Source organism: Patagioenas fasciata, chromosome 14, assembly GCF_037038585.1.
Source record: "Patagioenas fasciata isolate bPatFas1 chromosome 14, bPatFas1.hap1, whole genome shotgun sequence".
In the NCBI taxonomy this organism is placed as follows: domain Eukaryota; kingdom Metazoa; phylum Chordata; class Aves; order Columbiformes; family Columbidae; genus Patagioenas; species Patagioenas fasciata.
Window position 1 is genome coordinate 101,537 of NC_092533.1, and position 12,324 is coordinate 113,860.

A 12,324-nucleotide genomic window follows, 5' to 3' on the forward strand; every position below is an offset into this window, starting at 1 on the left:
ATCAAGTTTTAAATTATGCCCACTGGTTTCACTTTAGGAACATACATATAAACTGAAAGGACTTATTAGCACTACCACCATTGTACTAATATAGCCATTATTCCATATTATAGTTCACACATGTAGGTTGATATTTGCTAATACAAGTACATTGACAAGGCCACCACTGGAGATGCATCTTACACCAGTCTGGCCTTTCTAGAAAATATATTACGGGTAGCAGTACGCTGTCCCCACGCCATGATCTTTTTTCAACAATCCTATCTAACCTGTCTACAAGTCGCAAAACTCGGTGTGACAGAGTTGGCCTTATTCACAAAAAAAAAAAAAAAAAAGCAGTATATATTTTTAGAGAGGGAGAGGGTATATATACAGATATATACACACATATAGCATATATAAAGAACATGCATATATAGTTCTTTGACAGTTCCGTTTAAGGGCAAGACTCCAGTACCACATTTATACTGCATAGTCAATTACAAGCTTCAATAAAGAGGACAGCATCAGAACCCTGGTCCCACCAGATAAGGACAACCTTCAAATGTTCACTCAGCTTCATTCTGTCCTTCCTGCACGCCAGCCTCACCTGGCCTTTAATGGACGTATTGCCTGTCTACCAACAGAGCATTTTACAGCCAAATAAAGGCTTCATAATTTGGTTCAGTTTCATTCACCATAATTAAAAGTGTTTCACATTTATTTCCTAAAACAAACGTTGTGGAGGAGACTCTAAGACTACAGTCTGTATATACTGAAGCACGAATTGAAAAGAAAGCATAATAGAACAACACCAACAGGTCCAGCTGATTCAGCTGAACAAGAAGCCCATGTAGTTCAAGAGAACTAGGTCGTTACTTTCAAAAAAGTTGATCAGAGTGTTTCAGAAGTGTAACAGAACCAACCTTTTCCTCCAGATCCTTAATTTGTCTCTTCTGGATGTCAGTTTTATCTTCTAAATCTCGAATCCTCTGGAAATCAGAAGAGAAAGCATCTAGACTAAATTATCAGTAAATTTGCTCCACTGAACAAGTAACTTGTTTTAACAAGTAACTTTCACACCCCAAAAAATGTTCCAAGTGCTCGAAGCCTACAAATTAACAAATCCATTTCTTCAGCAGGGATAGTCTTGTGTAGTACATTACTCCATCCACTAACGCTGCCCAACCACAACTTTACTGTACATACAACCGCTCAAAATATACTGCCACATATATTCTGTTCCATATTATCTATTTTATATTTATCCCGAGTTGCATAGATGGAAAGCGTAAGATCACAGTTATACTCTTTAGAATTATATCATGATTCATTATGATTTCTCACACTTTGATGTGTTGAAAGATGATTACAGTGTTGTTATTATTAGATCTGAAATGACAAATGTATACAATAATAAGAAAACATTGATTCTGTGGTGAGCGGGATATATGTAACATAGACGAGGTGTGTTTTTTAAGCAGAGCTAGGTACTGCTTGAAAAATTATGGAACATGAGTTAAACTGTTGACCCCTTGGGAAGAGAGATCCCACAGAACAGGTAACAGAACTACTAAGCATGAAAAATGAGGCCTTGAATCTCAGTATCTTCTCTCTATTTAGTCAGGGTGTAAGAGCTGGCCAGCAAACAGCAGAGATCAAAAGAGGCAAACCAGGAGACACCTGGAGACCCTGCCACCTAGAAGGCAGACAGCGACCTCGTGACAGTCTTCCTAAGAGTCTTGAGATGCGACAACTAGCTTACGGCAGCTTTCGAACATTACCTCTTCTTTCCTTGCCTGTCAGCCTTTCCCAACCCCATCTGCAACTGAGGCCGGCTAAGAGCTGTTCAAAGAAACCAGAAGTGCTGAGGCAGCACTAATCAGGGCAGCGGCCACAGCTGCAATCGCGCAGCTCCTCACACTGCAAAGGCCTGGTAAGAAGTGAGGGTGGACCAGTCTCAAGGGTCCAATTCAGGACGGGTCAGGACTGTGAAAACAATCTTCCTGTCAACTAGAAACCCTAACGACCAGGCAATCTGCTTTTTCTCTTATTCCCAAAAACATTTGAGTAAGTTTTGTTCCATTGCACGGCTGTCACATTAGTCAGCATGCTATGACTGTTTGCCATTCTGCTCTGGGGCCTCACAGCTTGCAGAACAGCAAACACTGGCGGTCTTCGAAGGTGAAAGGCAGTACTGTATCTTGGTAGTGAAACGTAGCAACTGCCCGCTCTGCGGGGGGACAGAGCAGAAGTCGCTGGAAAAACACACAGCTCCCCTGTGTGATATGAGCCAGGAGCATTCATACAGTCCCTCCAGTAACTAGGGATGACCACTTGTATTACAAAACTAGATCCATGTGGACAGAATTCTGGCTGAAAACCTTGGTTCAGAATTTTAAGGCTCAAAACACACCAAAGCAATCCTCCACAAGCTATTATCACGTATGTTTGTTTACACAATTTAGGCAAGCTCCCATGACCAGGAGCTTGCCTAAATTTGACCTCAGCTTATGTTCTTATACAGGAAAGCTGAGTAGATACACATGTGCATTGCTCCTTTTTCTTACCTGATGAGCCTGCTGGAGCAGCTCCATCCTCTCCTGAAGAATCTGGCAATCATATTCTCTGCTCTTCCTCAGCATCTGACGTCTCAGCTTTTCTACTGCTGTCCTCAGCTCTTCCTGCTGTTTTTCAGTGAGTAGTTCCCCAAATTTTATCACTGTTTCTTGCTGCAAAGCATTGTACAAGGTGGCTTCAAGCTCCTGGATCCTCTGGTTGATGCAATACCAAAAGCCAATTAGAGATGAAACATTGTTTGAAACACAGCGAAAACTGGGGGGTTGGTGGCAGATTCACGTGTCTGCATGAGAGGTGGTCTCTGTGCTCAAGCGTGCCAAACTGCGAAGAACAGAGCTCATAAAATGGTTCAATGTTTTGACAAAATAATGTGGACTTTTAAGATATTTTAAGATTAATTTTCACTGAAATTCCTCACTTTGACTTTTTTTTTTTTAAAAACAGTTACAGAGATTATTAGGAGTTGGATAGAATTGTCTTATTTTATGACTGTAAAGATGAATGCTTCACCAACTCTAAAATTTTGACCAATTGTGCTAAAAAACAGAAGAGGAAAGACTGAAGGTCACCGTCCAACTACTTTGCTCTTAATCCTGCTAATCAATGAGCATTCTCATTAATTCGACAAACCAAACATGATGAACTCACACAACCAATTATCAGACATACATATCAGAATTTGATACAGCAGTGTTTATAGCAGGATCTTTAGCTTTTTGTGGCATATTGTCTTCTTGCTATGGCATGTACAAAACGGCCAGCATTCCAGAGATGAGTCCCAGCTGGTTGCACTGACTCCAGTTGGACAAAACAACATTAATGAGCAATATTTTTCCTTAACTGACTAAAGAGTCTCAGACTTCAGGAGATCTGCTTCTTTGTGACCTGAAAAAGGTGTCGTGTTAAAGCTGTGCAGATTGCATGCTAGTGCCTTAGAAGAATGGGGGAAAAAACAAATTAAAAATAACTTACTAATAAAAAAGCAAAAACCTCTCTTCCTAATCCAAGAGGAGTCTGTGTCCTGTCATAGTGCCAATATGTGCTGCGGAATTTCCTCTGTACATACCATGTATGCTTGGTCAAGAGCTTGCTTCCTGTAGTCTAATTCTTCCTCCAAATAACCTTTTATTTTGCAAAATTGTTCCTACAATGAAAGATCATTTGGACAGAAAATTGAATTAGTTACTCAAAATACTTTGGGAAGTTTTATTAAATCAACTACAGATATCTGACACAGGCGGGACTGGGAAACTGGTCTTCAACTGACAATCTGCAGAGTTAATAGTACCTGACTCATAGAATAAAGGCAAAATAGCTAAGGAGTGCTTTTGTATGCTAATACATCTGATCTACACAGAACTAAATCCATCATCTCTTTCTTGACTTCAGTGGTATCGCTTGGCATTTCTGCAGGGTAATTTAGGGGTTTCCGTGTGATTTTTCTAAAGATACCCCCTCTGTCATCAGTGACAACTCCTTTTGTGCTTCCTCTTACTTTGGAAGAAGTGTGAAAGTGCAAGGAGATAAACAGGAACTAAACACGCATACTCACATTCACATTATCTGGAGGCAGCTGCCGTGCTTTAACTTCTCGGGCTACCTTAGGCTGAATTGACTCAAGTACAAAGCTACCGTAGGAACAGAATGTAAACCACCACAGCTATTCAACTTCCACTAACTAGAACTAGGGTAAGGTACTAACTTTACTAGTGCTATAGCAACTTCCATTCAGCTGTGAATGTTTTGCATTTAGGATGGTATGGGCTTAAAATGTAATGAAAGAAAAGAGTGCAATAATTCATTAGCTTCCCGCATACTGGTATTGAAGAAATGTGATACATCTGGTGTTTAGACTGTGAATCTCACGAGACAAAGAGTGCAGTCATTTACATCTCTGAAAATCACTGAGCAACCTTTGAGCTTTCTGCACTTATTAATAAACAGTCATCCTCACGGAAAGAGAGAAAGTTTCCAAACCTCCACTGTAGCAGTTGCACTTCCCCCCGGCCCTGGGAACCCACGAGGCGGTTGCCTGCACATCCCCTCTCCTTCAAGGGGGCAGCTAATGGCTCTTTTGTGAGACCTGCGAGCCCATTGGCCAGGGCTGTTAGGACGGGGGGGGGATGCGGAGAAGCCGAGAAGCTTCTGGAACGCCCACAGCCAGATCTGATCAGGCTATAAAACAGTGCCCACCGAGGATCCGCTTTGTGTGGTCTTCTCAGAGCTGCAGGTCTGCTGAAGCTGATGAGCCCTCCCCTTAGAGGGGGACGCCGTCTAAGGAAACTTCCGGGGATTGGAAGCGCCTCCCCTCCTCGTGTGGGTGAGTGATAATTTATGTCCTTCACGAACTCAGGCGACCGTAGTATCCCGAAGTCAGAGAGCTCTGGCTTTGTTTCTTGTGAGTGTGAGCACACACACTGTGGATCATCATTATTCTCATTTGCTGCACCCCAATAATTTCCTCAATTGATATCCCAACCTGTATTTTATGTTATCGGAGTGCTAACTAATTGTATAAACCCTGTTTCTAGTCGGTTGATTTGCCGGACTCTTCCGGCCAGAATAAAAGCTGTTTTGGACTTTGTTGTCTGCCTAAAACTAACTCTGGGGTGTCTCCTTGACCTTCACTAATTCTGTTTCTATGTTACTCTGCCATTGCACATGAACTAGACTAGTAACAGTTTTATGGATTCACCAATGATCAGAAAAAGCCTCCATACTTAATTTGCAAAAAGACCTTTTTCATTATCTTTTGGCACATCAATATGACACACTCAGTGCCTTCCCCCTAAAATGTGTATTAAGGAAAGTTTGCTTACCATATCACTTTCCAGCTCCATCATCTTCTGATGCAGAGCGGCTTCAGCTCCCTCAATCTGCTGGATCCACTGGAGGGAAGACAACGAGAGCTGTAACCTTCTGTGTTTTCTAGGCACACGGATAGTGGCAAGTCGGATATCTACAGCATCTTGCTAGTCTATTTTTAGTAACCTGTTGCTAGTTCTGGGCCCATCCTGAGGCTGCTCTCCTGTGGCAGGGGCATCCACAATGCCAGTAGCACTTGACAGAGAAGCAGCAAGAGGATCACCATTACCAGACCACTGGAAGATGGAAGAGCACACTTCTTTGGGTGGACGGGGAACCCATTTCATCCCAGGGATAAGGGCCCGCGATGGTGCTCTAGCATCTTAAAAACAGATTAGCTGGGTAGGTGACAATTCTCTTCGCATAGGAGGAATTGTTGAGTAGAATCCTTGGAAGCTCCTATGTTGTCAAAATTGTGTGCTGTATTTGAGCCACAGAAAGCAATTTTAGCCCACTCTCACTTTCTTTTTCATTTCCCAAACAAGGAACTTAGATACATACTTCCAGTGGAAGTTTTTCATACAGGTCCCTTCAGAAGCTTTGGAAATCTCAAGACTAGAAATCCCATGCTATAACTAATTATGGCTTACAAGTCTGATGGTTTCTTATTCTATCTATAATTGTAAGTTTCATTTGACATGCTTTTTGTATCTGCAGTTGCTTTGACCTCATAGCTTGGGCCAGCAAGGTTGGCATTTTTGCTGCTTCAGTAAGGTATGTGGGACTGTGCTGGCAGAGTTTACTTTATCTGGGAATCACTTCCTAGACTAGAAAGTTTGACAATATTGACAGCAACAGAGCAGAAAATATTCAGTGTTAGATGAGGTCTTAGATAACACATGAGAAAAAGCAAGCACACAATTTACCTTTTCTGCCAAGGACAATACAGTGGAAGCCTGAATTATGGCTACTTGTTCTTCATTTCTTAAATTCTGTGAAGAGGAAGAGGGAAGAAGAAAATTGGCAGCAGTTTCCTGCATGAATAGAGACAATCAAGGCTACAGGCTACGCCTACAGTTTTAAGGGGATCCCTGTAGTACTGGGTATCCTATTCCCATTGAAACATTCAGAGTCTGTTAATGTATTAAAAAGAACACTGCTTTTGCCTTTCTGCATGATACAGACTAACTATATGTTTTAATTCCATTGCGTCTTATGAGAAATGTAAATTAAAATTAGACCCATTTGTGTCTTCATGCTAGTTTTACAAAGCTTGATTTCCATTAAAGCTTTTGTAAAAATAATGCTGATTTACACAAGCACATGAATAGACAATCATGATCCTTTATTTTTATGTCTTATACACTTTCTTAAAACATACCTGATGTTGACCAGAGAGATACAGGATGATCTCTTTTACATGGATAACAAGAGCGGGCAGGAATGCCCACGTAGAAAGCCACAGGGGATGTGATAATTCTTGCCTACTTGTGAAACTGTTTGCAGAGGAATCCTAGTACTGATGAGGATGTGGCTGGCTCGCAGTGCCAAACAAATTAACGTGCTTTCCTGAATGACTGGAGTGCAGTCAGGCCCAGTTCCAGGTATCAGTGGACTCTGGACATTCTTCGCAGTCTGCTAAACCAGATGTTAAAGCTACTACCTTATTACTAGTTCTCTTACCATTTAAATCTCACAAATCCTTAATTTATGGAAATAAATACTCCTTAAATGAATTCTTCTGATATTACATAATTTAACAAGTATCTTAGGCAACAGTTGTGATAATTATAGATTTCACTTACACTACTGTACAAAGTGCAGCTTGTAAATGGAAAATATCTCCCACTTTAACTTACCCCATTATCACCTAGGATATCTAACTGCTTTATGAGGTCTGGGATGCTGACATCCTGCAAATAGAGAATAAGGTAAAGGCATGGTAGGCACATTTTATCACAACTGCAATATTCGTAATTCCTACGAACAATGTTGAAACCAACCACTTTGTTATATCCCACAGAGATGCATCTCACACTTATTTCAGTTGCCTTTGAGCCAGGTTTTATCATTATGGCAAAAATTATGAGTCCAGTTCAATTATGTCAGTCATCACACACTCCTGCATTTAGAGCGCATTTAAATGCTAAAAGTTTAGTGGAGTTATTAGCAGAGATTAATGTAACGGGTTATATGGGCAGCATCTGCCACTGCTATAGTCAGAAGTGCTACCTTATAAAACTGACCTACCTTAACCCCTTCCTTCATGCAGTAGATTTGTAGAGCACTCACACCATCTGAGAACGGATGAATCTGGAGATTAAATGGTGGAGACCGTCTCTCCCTTTCCTGAAAATAAATTGAAAAAATGCCAGAGAACATATTAGAATGAAGGAGAATCACACAGAACTCATTAAATGCCATAGCTGCTGTTTATACCATCCTTCACAAAGCCAAGCTGTTCGTTTTACAAGTCAAAGAAAGAAACATTTAGACCTAGTCTGAAAAACAGTGTGCCAAATCGGATAGGGTCCTAAACCCCAGCTAAATATTTTTCAGGAGATTATTTTTTTCATGAATTATGACAATTTGCAAATTGTTTGTGGAAAGGCTGTCACCTGGCTAAAACTCAAGTGATTTGCTTAATGAAGCGCTGAACAGCTATATATTGTTGTAAATACTCCCTTTAGAAACAGGTATTTGACTTAACACTGTTAGGATGCTCAGATTACACATTTGCTCATCCTGGTATGTTGTATGTTCTAGCATCTGTGGAAAGCAGTAAGCTAAAAAAAGTTGATTAACTTAGCTATTTATACACCTTCACTGCATAAAACCTACAAATATTCGTCCAGTTTTAAAGGACCAAACACAAAAATAAAAATTTGAAGATGTTATTTCTCATCCCTTTCAGGTATTCAGGGAAGCACAGAAGTGATGAATTTCATGTTCAAATAAATTTTTGGTTGATGAACGTGTAATTCACTTGATCATCCAGTTCCATGTCTTATGGAAACACAGCTGTCAGGGAAAACTGTGGAAAAGTTCTATAAATAGGGGGCAAATCTGCCACAGCACTGATTCACGAGGGCCAGGAAAGCCTCTGTGTTACCTACAAGCTCTGAATGGCAAGTACATAATGCCTTGGACAGCAACCAAAAAGAACAACTGAGAAATAAACCAGCTTATACTGGAGAAAAGACCAGGTGGAAGTTTTTGTCAGTTGATGCTCATCACGAGAATGTGGAACTAGGGACAGTCTGAGAAGAGGGAGATCGAAGTCCAGCCCAGTCCCCTGGCTGCCTGTAGAGGCTTCTGGAGCTCCTCCATCAACCTCCAGTGTCAGCTGAGGGACCTTTCTTACCTAACACAGGTCATGAGGAGAGCTGCTCAACAGGGACTGTGTCCAGTGCCTGCAAAAGTGACAGTGCTTGCAAGTGGGTAGATAGGCTGCCGCTATTCACTGTGCTAGGGCCTCCAGACACAAATTAGGACAGCTCCAGGCTAAGTACTATACACACACAGGCAGGCACTGTTGGCTTTTCATACATGCCAGCACTGGCAAAAATGACGATAAAGGCTGTAAGAGCAAGACCACATTCACCTGCATAAAATGTCTCTTACCCCCACCACAGTGACAGGAAACTGAAGTACAGAGAGATTAAATCTAACCGTGCCTCAGGAATCAACAGCAGGGAAACCATTCCAAACCCTCATCCAGGGAGCCTGTGCTCCTCGGGCACCCTGGCTCTGTACCAAGCCACCCTGGGGTACTCACAACCCAGGGGCAGCCCCGGCACTGCCGGCCCCAGCACAGTCCAGCCCGGCGGCCCCACGGATCCACGGACGTCCCCAGCGGAGCCCGAGCGCCCCACGGCCGTGACAGGCCTGGTATCAGCTCCCTCTGCCACAGGAGCTGACAGGCACGTTTCTCCTCTGAAGAGGGTGCTCCAACCACCCAGTACAGACTGGTGTGGGTAGGACAGTCCCCCTCTCCTCTCACAGCCAACTCCCCACAGACAAACTAATTCGAGATTTGTTTGGTCAAGGGGGATGAGGTACAACCCTTCCACCCCCATAGGTACCGTACCGGAAGACAACAGCCCTGGGTCTGATACTTTCTCTTACAACTGCTTATGCAATTTCATTGATCATTGCTGAATTAAACTTCATGCATTTCCGGTCCTTCAAGCACAGGGCTAGAGAGGTGCGCTTCCCACAGCAGCCCTCTCAAATAAAACGTGAACTCTTGCCTCATCACCCTTGCTGCAAGAGGGGAAAAAACCAAAGCCAGTGCAGCTTACAGATTAGCAGTAAGACTATCACAGGGGAACCAGGGCTTCGAAGACCCTGAAGAGGGAACTGTACCTGCATTATCTGACTTCTTAGAGGAACACTCTACTCTTCGGCTATTAGAGATAAAAGTACACTCAACATTTCTTTCTCTTCCAAGACCTGCTCAGGTTCATGAAAAACAACAAAAAGCAGACAGACACACACACACACCTCCCCCACAAAAAAAACCCTAACAAAACCAAAACCCACCACACCCAAACCTGGATGCCTGTTCTCAGAAGCCATCTTAGCTGTGAACCAGGATGCAGCCCCGAGCAAAGTACATGACGATAGGGTTTAAGCCTTGCTTATTTGGTTGATTTGCACATAATAAATTTCTGTTGATTTTAGTAGACTCCATGCCAGCAAGAAGAACAAAGCATGTTGACAACAGACTGCTTCAAAGTACTAGAAAAAAAAATATCTGCAGGTGTAGTAACTAAGAGCCATGCTGATATTAATCAGCTAAGCTTATCTATGCACTCTGGACACCTAGCTCAGAGAGATATGAACCAGTCAAGCACGGAGCTTACTATTTCCAGGATATTAGAGCTGACATCCTTCAGCTTGCAATTAAAAGTGCTGGGCCTGATCTGCTACTCTGTTATAAGACTACAATGCTGGTGTAAACCCTTGATTAGAGTTGGTGTCCAGTACAAGTGCACTAGTTTAGTTTGGTACAGCTCTATTGTAACTAGCTGATCCATCACCTCAAGCTCCAGGTTGCGGAACTCCAGCAGCTCATTCTGGTCTCGGGCATCCTGCAGCTCCTGTTGCAGACGGTTGTTTTCTGCTTCCAGTTTCTCTATCTAATAAAAATATGTAAATTCAGAATCTGTGTGACTGCTACAAGAAACATCGAATATTTGCTGAGTAGTAGTCGAGGTAGCATGGGCAGCACAAAATCCCAATTCTGGAGGTGATTTGCTGCTTGCTGTTTTACCTCAGTGAATCTTTAGTTTACAGGTGAACTTCTGCTCATCAACGCTTAGGCTGGAGGTTTTCCTAAAAGAATCCAATCCTTGTGAAGATCAGAGGGGAAATCAACTCTACAGAAGTATCAGATTAGTGATTAGATTCATCAGTGTTAGCTACTAAACACACTGCTGTCATGGTACAGTACCGGAATAGATTGTCTGGGGAAGGATGTGGAGACATCATTGTTGGAGGACTCTGGGAACTGGTTGGATAAATGTCTGTCAGGAATGAGACACAAACAGCTGCACCTGCCTTGGAGAAGAACTTGGGCTAGATCATATTCTCGGTGTGCAGTACATGAAGCACAGATGACATGCAGGGAGAGCTGTCTTTGTGGAGGCAGTTTTACCCAAGCAGTCAACCCACAAGCAAGAGCTTCTGTGAACTGCATGGACAGCATCACCACACAAGTAGTTCTGTCAATTAGCAGATAAGATTTAAATACCACTCACTGGCCAGAATCATATAATGGTTTGGGCTGGAAGGGACCTTAAAGATCATCTAGTCCAAACTCCCTGCCATGGGCAGGGACACTTTCTACTACACCAGGTTGCTCAAAGCCCTGTCCAACTTGGTCTTGAACACTTCCAGGGATGGGGCACTCACAGCTTCTCTGGGCACCCTGTTCCAGAGCCTCACCACCTTCATGGTGAAGAACTTCTTCCTTATATCTGATCTAAATTTCTCCTCTTTCAATTTAAAGCCACTACCCCTTGTCCTATCACTACAGGCCCTTGTAAAAAGTCCTTCTCCATCTTTCTTGTAGGTCCCCTTTAGGTACTGGGAGTTGCTCTTAGGTCTCCTCGGAGCCTTTTCTTCTCCAGGCTGCACAACCCCAACTCTCAGCCTGCCTCCACAGCAGAGGTGCTCCAGCCTCTGAGTGTCTTCAAGGCTTGCTCTGGACTCTCTCCAGCAAGTCCATGTCCCTCTTATCTTGGAGGCCACAGAGTTGAGTGCAGCTATAATTGTCTATGTCTTACTTGTTGTGGACAACTCCAGCACTAGCTCCTCAGCCTGTTCTCTTCTGCAAGTCTCCAGCCAGTGCCAGGATGTGTATTTTGCAGCTGGGTTGTCTGAGTAGGGCCCAGAAAAGGACAGTGAGGGAACACAGTAAAACTGAGGTCAAGTCCTCATGGCTCGGTTTGTCTGGATGGGAAAAGATGGCGCAGGGATGGAGACTTATTAGATGTGTTTATGGAAGAGGAGAAATCCAGGCTAAGAAACCTCATCTGGGGAGGTGAAAGACGGCAGGAGAGCTGATGCTGGGAACTACGGCCTCTTGCTGATGCAGTCATAGGTATGGCCGCTGCTGTTATTCTTGGTGATATGCAAGCCATGTTGAGGTATCCCTACGTTCCATGATTAAAAATGTATGCATACATGCAAATATACATATACACCCACAAAGAGGTGATATTCTTAAATGTACCAAGGGACTGAGAGTACCAGTGCCACTGGACCTAGATATGACTTTAAGCCCTTAAAAATATACAGAATGCACAGGGACTAGGAGTATGAGTCCTGGTGTTAGAGGGTAACTGCCTTTCTACTGCTGTTTCACACCCAGAAGCTAAGACAGTGCATCCTGCCAGTGCAGCAGCAGTAGCCTCTTCAGTGCAACGCTACTGGAACACAAAGGTCTGTGCC

The 12,324-nt window shown here is 43.0% G+C and overlaps 1 protein-coding gene across 3 annotated transcripts in view; it reads right to left on the minus strand.

Moving 5' to 3' along the window:
• The window catches only part of JAKMIP2 (janus kinase and microtubule interacting protein 2), a 42,364-nt gene that overhangs the window by 3,093 nt on the left and 26,947 nt on the right, over positions 1-12,324 (minus strand). For all 3 annotated transcript variants that reach the window (XM_071814579.1, XM_065848958.2, XM_065848961.2), the window contains exons 13-20: positions 10,410-10,508; positions 7,615-7,713; positions 7,224-7,277; positions 6,291-6,356; positions 5,379-5,447; positions 3,626-3,703; positions 2,550-2,753; positions 906-971 (exon numbers count right to left, since the gene is read on the minus strand). In XM_071814579.1, coding sequence (XP_071670680.1) covers positions 906-971; positions 2,550-2,753; positions 3,626-3,703; positions 5,379-5,447; positions 6,291-6,356; positions 7,224-7,277; positions 7,615-7,713; positions 10,410-10,508 — 735 coding nt within the window. The remainder of the gene's footprint in view (positions 1-905; positions 972-2,549; positions 2,754-3,625; positions 3,704-5,378; positions 5,448-6,290; positions 6,357-7,223; positions 7,278-7,614; positions 7,714-10,409; positions 10,509-12,324) is intronic.